At 41.6% G+C, this 18,735-nt stretch overlaps 1 protein-coding gene across 5 annotated transcripts in view; it reads left to right on the plus strand.

Annotated features, from left to right (window-relative positions):
* The first annotated feature begins 722 nt into the window (after positions 1-722).
* atg7 (ATG7 autophagy related 7 homolog (S. cerevisiae)) overlaps positions 723-18,735 on the plus strand; it is a 135,163-nt gene continuing 117,150 nt past the window's right edge. For 4 of the 5 annotated variants that reach the window (XR_013576817.1, XM_078543418.1, XM_078543420.1 and 1 more), the window contains exons 1-8: positions 723-974; positions 1,134-1,188; positions 4,570-4,687; positions 5,602-5,679; positions 8,827-8,943; positions 15,122-15,268; positions 16,896-16,984; positions 18,395-18,516. Coding sequence is in view for 4 of the 5 variants with exons in the window: in XM_078543418.1 (XP_078399544.1) it covers positions 821-974; positions 1,134-1,188; positions 4,570-4,687; positions 5,602-5,679; positions 8,827-8,943; positions 15,122-15,268; positions 16,896-16,984; positions 18,395-18,516 (880 nt within the window). In the remaining variant the exon portion in view is untranslated. The remainder of the gene's footprint in view (positions 975-1,133; positions 1,189-4,569; positions 4,688-5,601; positions 5,680-8,826; positions 8,944-15,121; positions 15,269-16,895; positions 16,985-18,394; positions 18,517-18,735) is intronic. The other variant, XM_078543421.1, reaches the window with a different exon arrangement.

Below are 18,735 nucleotides of genomic sequence, written 5' to 3' on the forward strand. Positions count from 1 at the left end.
ACTCCGGAAAAGTAGGTTCCTGACAAAGAATCTGAAGTTGTGAAGCTGCGACGTTCCACACGTACCAGGAAAATACCTTAAAAACTGAACTTGTAAATTGCTTACCAAGTATAAATATTGTTACCTTGAAAAATATGTGCTTGTAAATATATGTACAGCCGAGTTCAAGGGGGAGGAATGTAGTAATTATGGTTTTGTTTAGTGTGTAGTGTACGTTTAAGAATAATGCTTGTTAAGGAAGATCACATGATCTGTAGGAACCAATAGGAGAGTAGGGCAGGCTACCTCAGCAGTCAGGGTAGAGATAGAGTTGGAGTTGAAAGCACATGTGTAGTTGCTGCTGAGTATATCGTAAATAAACTTAATGTTTCCATCCAAGAAGCGTCTGCAGATCAACTCTATGAACAATAACACAACTCAGCCATCTTTACAACGTATATAAATATAAGTTGTGTGTTGTAAGCGGCTGGTGCAGGATGGCTCTTGTTTTTATCGCCACCGAACAACGGTTTCTGTACTCAGTATAGGAAAGGATATTTTTTTGTTCTTTTGCTTTCCTATAGAGTCCCACGAAGCTGTGGAAAGATGTGATATAAATTGTAAAGCTTCTTCAGTCTTGTCTGCTCCACAACTGCTCTCCCCACAGGGTCAGAGGAAAAAGGGGCGGGGCGGGGCGTGGGCATGGGCATGGGCGGGGGCGATCCCGGTGACGTCCTCTGGCTGCGCCGGGACGAGGGTTGGCTGACGCGCTGTGTGCGCGCCCGGCTGACGCGCTGTGTGCGCGCCCGGCGGCCGCCGGCTCAATGCGGAAGTGGCCGGGATGGAGAGCGCTGTCTCGGCGAGGCTAGCGCTGCAGTTTGCTCCCTTCAGCAGCGCTTTGGATGCAGGCTTCTGGCACGAGCTCACCCAGAAGAAGCTGAATGATTACAGACTGGACGAGAGTCCCCGGAACATACGGGGCTATTACTATAACGGTACCATCACGGGAGAGTCATGGGTTTAATTTGCAAAGATCATCCCCCCTGCCCCGCCCCCGCCGCTTATGCATTATTACTGGCTTTATACTAAAAACTTATTTTAATACAACATGCAGCAAAATAAAAATAAATAAACTGTTTTTCCTTATTCGAAAGGTGATTCTGCTGGACTGCCAACTCGACTAACTTTGGAGTTCAGTGCATTTGATGTGTGAGTAATTGTACTGTGGGATCATCAGTAAATTATTTTGCCAGCATTCAAAGGATGTTTAAACGCTTTTCCTACTCTGCGAGCACCGTGGTGCTCCTTAGTTGTCATCAATTTTAAACTGAGCCCCAGTAGATGTCAGTTTTAATTGTTTCCAGTGCTGTTATCTGAAGACCTGTGAACCACGAGAACCTTGGTAAAGAGCTGTAGCAGTGTCAGTACATATTCTTCAACTACATTGAATTGGCATTGACCGTAATAGTGTAAGTGCCTTTAAAAGGATATGGCTGCTGCCCACAAACTTGTATAGCAGCCCCTTTCCTTATTATTTGTAAACAAATAATTAATTTGCATTAAAATGTCACTGCAAATGACACATTCCCTTTGACATTCATTCCTTGATGTGGTAAATGTAAAACTGTACAGAATAAATAAATCATCTTCAGCCCCCGTGTAGGTATCCCCTGAATAAAACCAGAAACTACATCTTTGCAAATGGATTATTGCTACTTTGAAGTATCATAAATGCAAGCTTTGTTTAAAATGGGCTGAAGTAAATTGGGAATTCTTTTGCTTTTTTCATGGGTTAGGAGTAAAATTGTGTTCTCCAGTGATTCCCAATTCAGTGCATTAAATTCCAGGAATAGCCTTTGTTACAAAGGTAGTTGCATAACCATCTACAAATACAAAGAAATTTCCAACTACCTCATCCACAAAGTGACAAAATGCCATGATTAATGTCCCTTTATGACTATGATTGATTAACTCAACCTTGTGAAATGCACAATAATTCCACAAATATGTTAATTAAGGTGAACCATTGAAAAGTTTTAGTTTTAATAAGTTATTGAAGTCACAATTTGTGGCGAGATGATCAACATAAGTGGATAATATTGATACATATGTTTTTGATCATGTGATCAAAGACTTTTGATTTATCCTGTGAAGTATGTTATTTTGTTAACTATAGACATCACTATAACTGGACCCCGATGCCAAAACTTTACCAAGCCTTTATTATATTGGCAGCTGTGCAGTTCAGCCCAATTAGAATGTCACCCATCCACTGCTTTTCAACCATTCATTCCTTGATATGGTAAATGTAAAACTACAAAATAAATCACCTTTGTGGTATTCATGGGACCTAGCAGTATTCCTTATTCATTGATCAAAGAGGTCCTTGTGCTTCACAACTTTGAGATCGACAGACATATTTTCGAATGCTCCTGCTGGAGATTTAAGGATAGACTTCATAATGTTTCTTTTTATATTTTGGCGAGTTCTAAACTGAAATGAACATGGATAACTGGGTGTCAAAGGGATTATACGTGTGGTGGTTGAAACAGTTTCCTTGTGCATTGAGGATCATGTTTGAACGACTAGGTTTTCCTATGTTTCTCTTCAGTCTAGGCATTATGTGGAAATTGAAAACAGGTATATTGTTACATGTTGACTGTACTTCAATGGCCCCATTATATCATGGGATGGCTGCTGATGAGGACATTAACATAGGCAGCAAGTCTGTAGTATTAATGACACTATTCCCATGAGAAGCAGCAAACTCCTCTGGTATGGGTTTTACATGCAAACTCTAACCCAAACTGGTAACTGCAATTTTTAACAGCACTTGAGTCAGATTCATCTTTTTGGAGTCTAGCTGTAGATGGGCTAACCTGGCTGATTACCTGTGCTTTTTTTTTTAGCATTGCTGGTCTGAATGTCGTTGCTGAAGGCCCTTGACCAGACCATTTTCGACATTTGCCGTTGTGCATGTGATTTGGAAAAAATCTGCATGTGCTCATTGTTTATACCACCCCACAATAAAAACAGGGTGGAAGCAGCACAAAAGAAGCAGACACTTCCATTGGAAATGGAACCAAAATATAAAAAGGGTATAAATCTGTCCATTTTTATACAAGTGTCAGTGCAACTTAAATTAAAATTTAAATTATTATTTTGTGTGCCATAACTGATCATATAACTTAGTTGATTTCTACCAATTGTTTATTAATTCACGAACTTAATTTTCACATTAAATCAATCTTTTTTAGCTCTCAATTCATTGTTTCCCTTGTTAATACTGGCTACTTTGAATTGCAATTCATGTGGTTCTGCTAATTGTGAGGGTTTTTGTTTTGCTTTGAAGTCCCTGCTGTTTCAATGAAATGTAATGTATAATGGAGCAGCCCTGCTCTTACATCACCATGACTGTTGAATCAAGTGGTCAAACTGAAGGAACTTCAACTGAGATCCTAGCCACTTATATATATGTGACAGGAACCACAAACCGTTCTGTCAGCTCTGCTCTTAAAGATGTGAAACCCTTGTCGGATACATTTTTGGATGCCCTCTAATACTTTGGCCAGCTTCATTTTATTGTGAGCCTTGACTACGAGTGCCTTTAGACTATTTTAGTGAGGGCAGACATCACAGCTGTGTCTGATATGCTCCTTGGCCAGGGTTCCCCTCCCTATGCTAGGGATCTTGTGGTTCTACTGCCAGCCCAGCTCACATCAGGAGTGGAATCTGGGACCATCCAGGTCCATACGCCTCAGTTACTCACTGGGTAAGCTTAACCATCAGGAGGCCTGCTCTTCTTTATTAAAGAAAACATAATTGAGCGTACTGATCTTAAAACATATTGTCAGCTTGCCTATTTGTTCTGACAGTATGATCGCATACAGTCAAATTTGGTGTATTCGTTAGAATTGTGACACTAATGGCACTTGTCAGCCAGCAAAAGATCATTCTCAGAAAAGCAAAATCTACCAGCAGACTCATAAACTTAATTTTATTGCTAATATGCCAATCAACTTCATTTTATTGTTAATATGCCAGTCATTAAGGTATAGTTAAATTTGCTCAATGATCTTATGGGTTTCTTCAGTCTTTCAATTAAAGGACACTTTGAGGTACAGTGGGGAGATGGTGATGTGGTGGCAATGTCACTGAATTAGTAATTCAGAGGCCCAGGCTCAGGGGACATGGGTTCAATTAATAAATCTGGAATATAAAACTAGTTTCAGTAATGGTGACCGTGACAACTATCATTGATTTTTGTATAAAGCCACCCAGCTCACCAATGCCTTTTAGTGAATGAAATCTGCCGTCTTTATCTGGTCTCGCCTACAAGTGACTCCAGACCCATAGTAATGTGGGTGACTCTTAACTGCCTTCTGAAATGGCCAAGCAAGCCACTCAGTTCAAGGGCAGTTAGGGATGGGCAACAAATGCTGGTCTTGCCAGCAATGTCCACATCCATGAAAGTAATTTTTAAAAGTTGGATCCAGACTAAATAGCATACACCTGGAACTACTAAAGCGTTCTCAATATTCTCCTTTCTATTGTACTGCTCAAAGGAATTTATTCTACATGTTCACTTAGGAATGCTGTGACCCCACCTCGGTGTTGCCCTGCTTTCGGCACTCTGTATAATACCAATACATTACAGTCATTTAAATCCACTGATAAGAAGGCTTTGCTGGAACAACTGGGAAAGGAGGTGAGTGGCAAAAGGGTGCATTCTTTATTCACAGAGGGAACTAGGTGTTTGTGGTTTGTAAGATGTATAAAGTTAAGGAGCATATGTCAGTGTTTAAAAACGTGGTTTGTTTACTACTGTGTTGTTTGAGGAGAGTGGCTGCAAGATGTGTCCTCAATGCACCCTTAACCCCCTTTCCATACATTGGTTTGGATTAGCTGATCTACATAAATGTTTTCCACTTAATTCATGTGGTGAGGAGCCTGATCTGGATCACAAGAAGTGATGATTGTGATTGTTTTACCCACGCTTAGATTATATAGAGGGCAGATATTGATGTCTTGCATGTACTAAATGTGGTCTGATAGGCTAGTATGAGCTCAGATTTGCCGAATTTACATTAGACATAATTTGAAGTTAATTGGGAGCTAAGTTAACTCAACATTTTGCAGAAATTCAGTCCCCTGCGAATTCACTAGAGTCAATAAATTCAGTTCTTTAATTCCACCATTGAATCTGTTATGATCAGAGTTAGCATTTGTTTAAAGTGGTTCTTTTATAATTGCTGTGTATATTGCCACAGAGTAACTCTAGAATTAGAGATAATTCTCTAATTATCTCTAAGCTAGTTCCTTGATTATTGAACACAGTAACTAAAAAATGAGCAGGCATAACTTATTGCAATGTCCTGTTCTTCTGCGTGTGTTTATTTGAAACTGGATACAATAGCTGTGATGTATGTTCACTCATAATAAGTTATAACGTTATAACTTAGAAACAGCCCATTTGGCTAATCAAGCATGTGTCTGTGTGTTCGAATGCTGTAAGTTCATCCAATTTAAACTCCATTCTTGATCACTTTTGATGGATTTAAGAATAGTTTTTAAACTTCTGTTTGTTCTGTTTCAAGTCAAATATAATTACCTCTCCTGTAGATTTGGGACACTATAAGATCCGGCAAAGCAATTGAGGATCCTTCTTTGCTGAACACTTTTCTTTTGCTGACTTTTGCAGTAAGTATCTTTTTTTAAGAAACAAATATAGAGCTATTATATGTTCATAGTCTTATATAAATGAGATGATCAGAAATGATGAATTAAATAAATTTTAAATCCATTTCAGTTATAATAAGTGATCCATTAATTCCTATCATTCACACTTCAGAGGATCAGTGTTCTTTCAATAATGTGACAAATATTGTTGTAATTTAATAGAGGAGCACTTATTTAGTCGCTTCTCCGGTCTCAGACCGATTCACATCCCCTTTATTATTTTGACATGCAGTGACTTTTTTAGGTAAATGTTGAAAGTCTCTTTAGCAATGAGATACATGATCAGTTCATTTGTTTTCCGAGGCATTGGTTGAAGAAGGAATGTTTACCTAGACACTTAGATATAAGTAGCAAGCATTTCTGTAATGCCTTTCGTGCTCTCAAGGAATCACACACTGCTTCACAGCCAGTTAATTACTTTTGATGTATAGCCTCTATTGTCATGTAGGCAAACACAACGACTAAGGTCCCATAAACATTGAGTGACCAATGTGTCTGCTTTTGGAGTTTTTGATTGAGAGAAAAATGTTGGACTAAACCCTGTTCTTCAAATAGTGGCTTGGGATTTCTTACATCCACCTGTACAGGCTGACGGGATCGCACGTTAATGTCTCACTTGAAAGAGCAGCTTGGACAATAAAGTACCCCCTTGGTATCATGCTGAAATGTAAATCCACATTATTTGCTCAAATCTTAGGAGTTGGGTTTGAACCCATGACCTTGTACCTCAGAGGCAAGAGTGCTGACCCAAACTGGCACTCGGAGTGTCTGTTTATTTCAGTGATGGTGCCTGATGTTCTTCAAATAATGTCATAGGCTCTCTAATGTCTACATGAACCATTGGAGCAGTCAGGATCTCTCTTTATCTAAAGGACAGCTTCTCTGATGTGTAACATTCTTATAGCACTGCACTGCAGCATTGGCCTTAATTGTACTCAAATCTCAGAGTGAACTTGACCCCCACCCTCTAATCAGAGGCAAGCCTGTTACCTGTGGTCAAGATGAAAGCAAGAATATCTACTTTGTAGATCTCCCTAACTATGTAATTAAAAGAATTGAATTTATTTGATGTCACACCCATTGGACCTGCTTTCAATTCTGCAAGTGGATAGATTTTGAAAGATTTAAAATTTCAAACATTGTGCTTGGAGCATCATAGGCTTTGTCAAATTTTAATAATTGGCTTAAATAACCATGAACTATTTAGCTAACTGTGCTGATTTGTTCAAATATCCAATTTCCACTAGACAGGTAGGAAAATTAACATTACAAACTAGAAACTTGCATGAAACCAAGCAATCAAATTGTTCAAAGCTTTTTCAAAGCTACCTTATTTGGGACCAGCAGCTAATCAACACTTTTTTCGATTTCTTTCACCGTGTTGTTCATCAGTTATTAACATAGTTCCAACAAGTAAAATATAAATAATTTACTTTAAAAAAATTTAAATGTAAAATTGGCCATGCCTCGTTGGAATGCTATTCAGTCAGGTTCTCCCAGGAAGTCCACCCTCGCTCAGGGGCCTGGGATTTAAGTTTTGCTTCTTACCTGGACTTTGCTTTGTTCGGCAGGGCCTTCCCTTCCAGTAATTATTTCTCAGACCTCTGTGCATGTAGTGCACAGTGCACATCAACCTGTCCTCAGCCTCCTGTGCTCCTCCCTTGTCTGGCAGCCTCGAATTCTTCCTCAAATATTTTTCCACTTTCGTAGCTCAGATTTGAATCTGAGCATAAATTAAGTGTATTAAACTCAGGAGCATTATTTTTTCATGAAAAGCTGTTGCCGACATTTTTGGAGTTATTTTTATCCTGTACATGGCTGGGATGGCAGTAATCCCTGAATTACTTAAATCTAGCTGTTTAGGTGATATGGGAATGATATGTGCTTATAACATGGATTAACAAGGGATGAAGATTTAACTAAAATCACTTGAAGAAAAATGAACATTTATGTTGTGAGTAAAATGCCAGCTGTAAAGCTTCTCCTGTGCCTCAGATAGTTAATTGCCTTTAAAAGAGATAAGTGTCCTGTTTCTGTCACAAGTATTAGCTAAAGCTAGCATCTTGATGGTTTAAGTTAGTCCTAAACAAATAGATGAATAATGTCTTCTCAAAAAATAACAATTTATACTAGACGCTAACACTCCCGTAGCAATATTGAAAAGTTCCATAAATAGAAGAACTCATTTTCAAAACATCCAACACTTTAGCTAAGCTTTTGACTTGTGGTACTCTCCCTTTACCGTCCTTCACAATCTCCTATCATGCGATTGGTTTGCAAATGTGAGAGTGCTGTCTGCACCACCCTGTCAACTTCATTATAAACAAGACTGTTGAGATTCTGTGAAAATACCATTTGCCACAGTAATAGTCTTTGCCCATCCATTTTCTTTCCAGCAGAAAAATATGAGCATTGTTTACAGAATTGAGTTGACTTGTTTCATCCCTTACACCAAACTCCAGAATTGCGTGCTGCGTTAGGTGAAGTTTGACTAAATATTTACACAAATGTGGTTTGGAAGAAGAATTTCCTTTTGTTTTGGGGGGAAAAGTATGGATGTGAGACGCTGAGCCCATGTAAACCAGGAACATCTGAGGTTTGATTCCTACCTGGCCTGTCCCGCTGTTAGCTGATCTCCACTAAGGTTATGATAGGAGCTCGAAAATAGGCTTCAACGCCTAAAGGCGAGTCATACAGGCTCTGAAGAAGAGTCACACGGACTCGAAACGTTAACTCTGTTTCTCTCTCCCAGGTGCTGCCAGAGATGCTGAGTTTTCCCGGCATTTTCTGTTTTTATTTTAGGTTTCAACACCCGCTGTTAAGAAAGCAAACCGTTTCTAGTGATTTTGCTGGAAGTATATACGTGAGGATGTCGGGTGATGACAAGATATGGCTCTTTTCTGATGCCATCCACAGTTGAATAGTTTGCCTTTCATTTTACTCCACATACCATGAACAAAATATCCAGCTGTACTTATGTTGATTAGATTAGATATGTAAATATTCTGTGAAATTGGAAAACATTTTGCATTTATATTTAATTGGTGTTTATTTTTTAAAATGTTATTCTTGAGAGCTAATTTGTTTCATTGAAACTTTATTTTGCAGGATTTAAAGAAATATCATTTCTACTACTGGTTTGCTTTTCCAGCATTGTGCTTCACTGAAGGGATACCCATAGTTCAGCAACCAGTCAGCTTGGCAGAAAAATTCTCCACGTGTCAGGTATTAAAGAATGGAAGCCACAGTGTGGAAACTTGCTCTTATAAAACACTTTCAGGACTTTGATAAATATTTCTGCCCCCAAAATAAGACACCAAAACCATATTTTGAGTCCGTCCATTCCCTTTTAATAACTAAGATAAAAGCAAAATACTGTGGACGGTGGAAACCTGAAATAAGAACAGAAAATGCTGGAAAAACTCAGCAGGTCTGACAGCATCTGTGGAGAAAGAAACAGAGTTAACGTTTCGAATCTGTATGACCCTTCTTCAGAGCTAAAGAAAAGTAGTAATGTGATGAGATTTATACTGTTTAAGGGGGGGTGAAGCAGGTGAAGCTGGATAGAAGGCCAGCGATAGGTGGGGGCTAAGGAGAGATTGATGAAACGAAAAGACAAAGGGAGTGTTAATGTTAGTGGTAAGGGATAAAGGAGGTGCTGATAGTGGCATAAAAGTAAGAAAGCATAATAGTAGAACAAGGGTAAGCACTCTGTGAAAGAACAACATGGAACAAGTAACAGATGGCCCTTTTGGGGGTGGGTTGGTGGGAGGGGGTAGTGGTTGTGGAAAAAGGGGATAAAACAATGAATAAAAATGAAAAAAAAATGGATAAAAAACAAAAAATAAATATAAATTTTAAAAAAGGCGGGGAGGATTAAAAAAGGTGTGAAGATAAGAGGAGAGAGCTCATGGTCTGAAGTTGTTGAACTCAATGTTAAGTCCGGAAGGTTGTAAAGTGCCTAGTCGGAAGATGAGGTGCTGTTCCTCCAGTTTGCGTTGAGCTTCACTGGAACAATGCAGCAAGCCAAGGACAGACATGTGGGCAAGAGAGCAGGATGGGGTGTTGAAATGGCAAGCGACAGGGAGGTCTGGGTCATGCTTGCGGACAGACCGAAGGTGTTCCGCAATTCGGTCTCACAGTCTGCGTTTGGTCTCTCCAATGTAAAGGAGACCGCATTGGGAGCAAAGAACACAGTAGACCAAATTGAAGGAGGTGCAAGTGAAGATGTGTTTGGTGGTGGCATGATGCTGGAGTTGGCAGAAATGGCAGAGGATGATTCTTTGAATGCAGAGGCTGGTGGGGCGAAAAGTGAGGACAAGGGTGGGGGATCCTATTATGGCTCTGGGAGGGAGAGGAAGGTGTGAGGGCAGAGGCACAGGAGGCGAGTCAGACAAAGTTGAGGGCCCTGTCAACTACAGTGGGTGGGAAACCTCGGTTAAAGAAGAAGGAAGACATGTCAGAAGCGCCGTTTTGGAAAGTGGCATCTTTGGAACAGATGCTACGGAGGTGAAGGAACTGAGAGAATGGGATGGAGTCCTTACAGGAAGCGGGGTGTGAGAAGCTGTAGTCGAGGTAGCTGTGGGAGTCAGTGGGCTTGTAATGAATATTGGCAGACACTATATCACCAGAAATGGAGACAGAGAAGTCAAGGAAGGGAAGGGAAATGTCGGAGATGAACCATGTGAAGGTGATAGTAGGGTGAAAATTGGAAGTGAAATTGTTCATTTTTTCCAGGTCCTAACAAGATCATGAAGCGGCACCGACTCAGTCATCGATGTACCGGAGAAAGAGTTGTGGGAGGGGGCCTGAGTAGGACTGGAACAGAGAATGTTCCACATACCCCATCAAGAGACAGGCATAACTGGGACCCATGCGGGTACTCATAGCCACACCTTTTATTTGAAGGAAGTGAGATAAGTTTAAGGATAAATTGTTCAGTGAGAGAACAAGTTCAGCCAGACGGAGGAGAGTGGTGGTGGATGGTGATTGTTCGGGCCTCTGTTCAAGGAAGAAGCTAAGGGCCCTCAGACCATCCTGGTGGAGGATGGAGGTGTAGAGGGATTGGACGTCCATGGTGAAGAGGAGGCGGTTAGGGCCAGGAAACTGGAAATTGTTGATATGACGTAGGGCATCAGAGGAATCACGGGTGTACGTGGGAAGAGACTGGACAAGGGGAGAGAGAATGGTGTCAAGTTAGGAAGAAATGAGTTCTGTAGGGCAGGAGCAGGTTGACACGATGGGTCTACCGGGACAGTCCTATTTGTGGATTTTGGGAAGGAGGTCGAAGCGGGCTGTCCATGGTTGGGAGACTGAGGTTGGAACCTGTGGATGGAAGATCTGCAGAGGAGATGAGGTCAGTGACAGTCCTGGAAACAATGGCTTGATGTTCGGTGGCGGGGCTATGGCCCAAGGGGAGATAGAAAGAAGTGTTTGAGAGTTGGCGCTCAGCCTCTGTGAGTTAGAGGTCAGTATGCACCTCCTTCAGCACTTACCACTACTATTAACACTATCTTTGTCTTTTCGTCCATGACATCTATGTCAATCCCTCCTAAGTCTCCACCTATTGCTGGCCTTCTTTCCAGCTTCACCTGCTCCACTCCTTTAAACAGTTCATATCTCTACTTCCCTCTAGCTCTGAAGAAAGGGTCATGCTGACTCAAAACGTTAACCTCCTTTTAATAATAACAGCCTTAAAACTGTAGACTATTTTCATTACGATTGGTTGAAGAAAAGAGATGCACGTTTTGAAAATATTATTCAAAACTCTTGTTAAGTTAAGGCAACTTTAATATTTACTGATATAACTTCTTTCTTTCACTTCGTCAGAGCGGTGAGCTTGTGGTGAGTACAGAGGGTGGATCCCAATTTAGTAGTTTATAAACCTGTCCTGTAAATCAAATATGCTATAGAGAAAAATAATCACCTTTTACTGATGTGCTTTCTACAGAAAGATCCTTGCCAGCTTTGTGTTCTCTCCTCAACTAATGGTTTTGGATACTTACTTGTTAATGCAGTTACCTTGTAAAGGTTGGGTCCCCTGTATTTGAGTATTTTTGCGTGTGATCTCATGCCAGCAGCTCGTGTGTGACAAGTTCTAGGAATCAGTAGACCACACATGAAGAGGACAGGAGGACAGGGCTGGGGGAGGAGGTAGGAACAGGAGTGGGGAGGGGCTGGAATGGTTGAGACCAAGGGTAGGGAAGGGAGATGTTGGGGAGGGTTGGGGGGATGGAGACTGAAGGAGATTTTGGTTGGGGTGGGTGGTGGAGAACAAAGGTGGGGGGAAGGGTGGTGGTGAAGAATGTCGGGGGGGAACCAAGGGCAAGGAAGGTAGGGGGACAGACCAAGAGCAGGGGATGAGTGGGGGAGAGACTAAGGTGGGGGAGGAGGGTGAGGAAGTGGGGGTAGAGGAGGAGGGAGATGGCAAAGAAGTTAGATAGAAGGAGAGAGTGAGGAAGCGGGTGTTGGGGAAGGGAGAGGGCAAAATAGTGGGGTGGGGCAGAAGGGAGAGAGTGAGGAAGTTGGGAGAGAGTGAGAGGAGGATGAGGGAAAGGGCAGGGAGGTGATGAAAACAGTGGAGGGTTAGGAAGGAGGTGGGGGAAAGGGAGAGACTGAGGGCAGAGGAAGAAGACACTAATAGGGGCATGGAGGCTGGGCGTGTGGTCGGTGGAAGGTGGAGGGAACCTTGACAGGCAGGGGTATGGGCTCAATCCTGTACTAACCTAGCATATTTCAGGCCAGAAACCGAGAGTGTAATCGACTCACTCTGCACAGATTTGATATCGATCCCTGTGTGAATTGTTTGGCTTGGTTACTCACTAGATAAACTTGGTGAACAGCATGTCTGCTTTTTTATCCTCCATTCATGGAACTATGTTTTGAAGTGGGTTTTACTATTAGTGCCAAAATAATGGTCATATAATTGGCTTGCAATCTTCTATTTGTCTCTTGTAAACTGAAAATTTTTATTATTCATTCTTGGGATAGATGTCGCTGGCAAGACCAGAATTTGTTGTCCACCCGGAATTACTCCAGAAAAGGTGCTAGTGAACCGCTGCCTTGAACTGCCTTAGCCCATGTGGCATAGTTATTCCCATAGTGCTGTGAGGCTGGAAATTCCAGGAATTTGATCCAGCAACGATGAAGGAATGGCGATATATCCTCAAGTTACCATGGCGTATGACTTGGAGGAGAGTTTGGCAGTGGTGTTGTTTGCATAGAAACATAGAAAATAGGAGCAGGAGTAGGCCATTCGGCCCTTCAAGCCTGCTCCCCCATTCATTATGATCATGGCTGATCATCCAACTCAATTGCCTGCTCCCACTTTCTCCCCATATCCTTTGATCCCTTTTGCCCCAAGAGCTATATCTAATTCCTTCTTGAAAACATACAATGTTTTGGCTTCAACTACTTTCTGTGCTAGTGAATTCCACAGGCTCACCACTCTCTGGGTGAAGAAATTTCTCCTCATCTCAGTCCTAAATGGTCTACCCCGTATCCTCAGACTGTGACCCCTGGTTCTGGACTCCCCCACCATCGGGAACATCCTTCCTGCATCTACCCTGTCTAGTCCTGTTAGAATTTTATAGGTTTCTATGAGATCCCCCCTCATTCTTCTGAGCTCCAGCGAATATAATCCTAACCGACTCAATCTTTCCTCAAATGTCAGTCCCGCCATCCCAGGAATCAGTCTGGTAAACCTTCGCTGCACTCCCTCTATAGCAAGAACATCCTTCCTCAGATAAGGAGACCAAAACTGCACACAATATTCCAAGTATGGTCTCACCGAGGCCTTGTATAATTGCAGCAAGACATCCCTGCACCTGTAATCGAATCCTCTGGCTATGAAGGTCAACATACCATTTGCCACCTGTACCACCTGCTGCACCTGCATGTTTACCTTCAATGACTGGTGGACGAGGACACCCAGGTCTCGTTGCACATTCCCCTCTCTCAATGCATGCCATCCATCTGCTGGCCTTATCTTTCTAGGTTGTAGGGGCCGTGGGCTTGGAAGGTGCTGTCAAATTGCTGCAGTGCATCTTGTATATGGTACACGCTGCTGCCGGTGTGCACCAGTGTTGGTAGGATTCAACGTTTTAAGATGGTGGATGGGGTGCCAGTCAAGTGGGCTGCTTTGTCCTGGGTGGTGTGGAGCTTAATTAAGAAGGCTAATGGAATGCTATCCTTTATTACAAGAGGCATTGAACGTAAAAGTAAAGATGTTATGCTTCAGTTATACAGGACATTGGTGAGACCACATCTTGAATGTTGTGTGCAGTTTTGGTCTCCTTATTTAAGGAAGGATGTCAACGCGTTGGAGGCGGTTCAGAGGAGGTTTACTAGATTGATACCTGGAATGAGCGAGTTGTCCTATGAGGAAAGGTTGGATAGACTGGGCTTGTTTCCACTGGAATTTAGAAGTGTGAGGGGTGACTTGATTGAAGTATATAAGATCCTGAATGGCATTGACAAGGTGAACGTGGAAAGGATGTTTCCTCTTTTGGGTGAGTCCAGAACTAGGGGGCACTGTTTTAAAATTAGAGGGTGACCTTTTAGATCAGAGATGAGGAAAACATTTTTCTCAGAGGGTTTTGCAACTTTGGAACACTCTGCCTCAGCAGGCGGTGGAGGCGGTGTCATTGGATATTTTTAAGGCTGAGGTAGATTGATTCTTGTTAGGCAAGGGAATGAAAGGTTATGGGATTGATGGGAATGTGGAATTCGAAATGCAAACAGATCAGCCATGATCTTAATGAATGGCGGAGCAGACTCGAGGGGCTGAATAGCCTACTTCTCCTATTTCATACGTTTGTGTTTGGTTGGAGCTGCATTCATCCAGGCAAATGTACTTGTGCCTTGTAGATCATGGACAGGCTTTGCGGAGTCAGGAGGTGAGTCACTTGCCTCAGAAATCCCAGTCTCTGACCTGCTGTTGTAGCCACAGTATTTATGGGACTGGCCCTGTTAAGTTTCTTGTCAATGGTGATGTCCAGAGTTTTGATGGTGGGAGATTCAACAACGATAATGCTGTTAAATACCAAGGAGTGGTGATTAGATTATCTCTTGTTGAAAATGGTCATTGCCTTGTACTTGTCTGGTGCAAATTAAGATTGCATAAGCACCTGAAAAGAGCAAGTTTGCAGAGCTACAGAGAAAGGCCAGGGGAGTGGGCTAGCTGAGCTGCTATTGCAGAGAGGTGGCATGGAACTGAACACTCAGCGATCGTTAAGGAACATCCCTACTTCTAACCAACTGATGGAGGGAAGGTCATTGATGGAGCAGCTGAAGACACTGCCCTGAGGAACTCCTGCAGTGGTTCATTACAAATTCCATCAGGATAAACTTTAAAGCAAAATTGCATGTATTAGACGCTGATTTTTTTTTATTACCTAAACAGATCCATACATTACAAGATGCTTACGATGAACTTTGCCAAAAGGAGGAAGTTACAGCCGTTCCTTATTTCCTGGTCAAGTACAGGGAAGATTCTGTTTCGTTGGCATCTTTGAGGAACTGGAATGAATTTTTCAAAGGCCAGACCAAGGTACAAAGTTACATCCAAGGATTAGATATGTAATGAACAAATGATTTGGTGGGTGATTGAAGGTAGTCCTGAAATATGTTACTGAGTAGCTTTAGGCTGCTTAAAAACTGACCATCAGCTGACTCATTCATGCTGACTCATTCATGCTGGGTGTGACCCAATGTAACTTTGTAGCTGGCATTTATTTTCATCTTGCTGAAACCGTTAACCATCTGCACTGTTTCTGCTACTGGACTGCAGTCACTTGATCTGAAATAGAGGTGCCTGCTTACATAAGTGCAGCTTGTTCTACTAGAAATAAAATTGCATACACTTGTAAAAACCCATCTGGTTCACTAATGCCCTTTAGGGAAGGAAATCTGCCGTCCTTACCTGGTCTGGCCTACATGTGACTCCAGACCCACAGCCAAAATGTTATTTGTTAAGTTGTGGAATTCAGGAAATGTATGGAAGAGAATTTGAGGCCTTGAGCTAAAATATTTTACCCTTCTTCTGCTTGTTCAAATTTTCAGTCAGTGCTCAGTCCCTTGGAAAGTGACCACCATCATTTTACAAGCAAAGCTCATTAGGTTGTATGTCTGGAAAAATAAAAATCATCACCTCCCACCTGTATACATTTGAACTCTTTACCAAAGATTTCTGAAGATTTACCTGCATACCATGGGATCAACATTTTTTTTTAATTCATTGGATGTGGGCATCGCTGGCTAGGCCAGCATTTATTGCCCATCCCTAATTGCCCTTGTTCAGTGGGTCTGGAGTCACATGTAGGCCAGACCAAGTAAGGATGGCAGATTTCCTTCCCTAAAGGACGTTAGTGCACTAGGTGGGTTTTTACAACAATCGACAATGGTTTCGTGGTCATCATTAGACTTTTAATTCCAGGTTTTTTTTATTGAATTCAAATCCACCATCTGCTAGTGGTGGGATTCAAACCCGGGTCCCCAGAGCATTACCCTGGGTCTCTGGATTACTAGCCCAGTGACAAGACCACTACGCCATTGCCTCCCCCTAACCTGTAAAGAAATAAACTAGTGTCTAAGTTAGGGGGAGACACTTGGGCTGCTGCCGAGAATACATTACTTTGGGAATCCTGTAAAACAATTTGAAGGTAAAATATCCAATTATCTTATGATTGCAATAGTAAAATGTAGACATCTTACAATATGGGCCTGTAACGGACTACATTACAGGTCGAGTATCCTTTATTCGAAGCCCTCGGGGCCAATTGCATTTTGGATTTCAGATCATTTCAGTTTTCAGATACTGCATCGAAACTTACAATACAATAGCCTAAGCCTAGGCTAGCTACAGTCTAAAATAAATAAAATGGCTACAAAAGTAAGGTGCATCACTGAATAATAGGTACAGAGTACCTGTAATAAGTTTCTTTTTGACATATTCACCACAAAAATCATAAGGTCATAAATCATAAGTGCAGACAAACAACTAGACTTTCCACGCTAAAGGTCGATGAGTTTCCAAAAAAAGGTGGGGTTTTTGGATGTGTTCGGTTCTCAGATTTATGGATAAAGGATACTTGACCTGTACACTTAGCCTTTCCATTCTCATTTTTTATTTATGCTTTGTCAGCCACTTCCTATTTAAAAGCAATTTTCTCCTGCAGGTCACGGTTGGTGTCTATGATCCTTGTACATTAACCCAGTATCCAGGGTGGCCGCTGCGAAACTTCCTGATCCTGATAGCCTACAACTGGTAATTGTTTTTCTCATTTATGTTGTCCTGATTTAATATATTTTTGGAAGGGATTTTTTTTCCAGAAAAAGGATTGCTACATTTGTGACCTATAGATTTACTTGAAGCAAAACAAACCCACATTTAGAAAGTAATATACAAAACATGAAATAAAAGAAGTCTGTTGATTTGCTGTGTCTTGGACAATATAATAATGCTGCTTGATGTGGCTTAGCTCGGATAAAACGTTTTTACAGCAGTGGTCAAATTTTACCCGTTATCTCTGTGAAAAGTAAATCATTCAGTTTTTGAGACAAGAGCAGTGAGCAATTCTGCCCACCCTTTTTCCCCACTCCCCACCCTCTATTGCTGTCTTCCATTTGGTCCAATGCTAATTTAGTGTTGCCTGCCTTAAATCTAGAGAGAAAACGATTTTACTTGCTGCTGCTTTAATTAAAACAAGTAGACTGGTATACTTTTGACAGTTGCAAGTGATTTATTCGTCATGCTGATGATGAAAATTACCCACTTGTTCTTAGTTTGAAAGTGAGTTGCTCCCCTTGCAGCAAAGAATTGCGATCGTGTGTTTTAGCATTGTAGGCTTGGGTTTGCTTTACTGATGCACTAAGATGAAGCCTCTTGCAATTTTTTTTTAAATTCTGAAAAATGTGATGGCCCTGCGTTCTTGCATAATCATTACTTTCAGTTAAGTTGCCTCTAACCTTGGCACATAACATTCCTATAGGTGGTACCATTGGGCCTTTCTCATCTGTTTTTGAGTGTCAGCTGTAGCTTAGTGATAGCACTCTCAACCGCTGAGTCAGAACGTTCTGGGCTCAAGTCCCATTACAGAGACTTGAGCACCAATTCTAGGCTGCCACTCCAATGCAGTACTGAGGGAGTGCTACACTGTCTGTGGTGCCGCCTTCCAGATAAGGTGTTAAACCAAGCTTCTGTCTGCATGCACAGGTGGGTATAAAAGATCCCCTGGCATTATTTTGAATAAGAACAGAGAAGTTCTCCCTGGTATCCAGGCCAGTATTTATAATTAAAACATTATCTGGCTATTATCACATTTCTGTTTGTGCGTACAGGTTGACTGCCATGTTTCCTATGGTGGCTGTACTTCAAAAATTATTATGTTGGCTGTAAAGTGCTTTGAAACATCCTGAGGTTATGAAAGGTGCTACATAAATTAAAAAATAATTTCCTTTTGGGAACAATTCAGCTATTTCAATTGACGTTTGGAGTCCGTATGACCCTTCATCAGGGTCATATGGACTCGAAGCGTCAACTGTATCCCTCTCCGCAGATGCTGTCAGACCTGCTGAGTTTTTCCAGGTATTTTTGTTTTTGTTCTAGATTTCCAGCATCCACAGTATTTTGCTTTTATCAGTTATTTCAATGTCTTACTTTTCTTTGGGATGATAGGGGCAGCTTTCTGGACACACTCGAAGTTCTCTGCTTCAGAGACCGAACTATGCAAGGGGTCAGGGACACCCAGCACAGCATCATCTTTGAAGTAAAACTTCCACAAATTGCATCAGTTACAGGTAATCAAAGATCAGCACTGCCAAATAATTTGAAGAAGGTTTTTTTCAGAACAATATAAAGGTAACTTGGATGTTGCTGTGATAATGATGGTGAAGCTGTCAACATTCACCGTCATTACTGCGCTGAAACTGACAGGAGCTTCAGGAGTCTGCAAACACGCAGAATAACGTGGTCATGCAGAAGTTGCAAGTCTACGCTCCTCCATTGCAATCATGAAT

Source organism: Cetorhinus maximus, chromosome 6, assembly GCF_964194155.1.
Source record: "Cetorhinus maximus chromosome 6, sCetMax3.hap1.1, whole genome shotgun sequence".
Taxonomy (NCBI): Eukaryota; Metazoa; Chordata; class Chondrichthyes; order Lamniformes; family Cetorhinidae; genus Cetorhinus; species Cetorhinus maximus.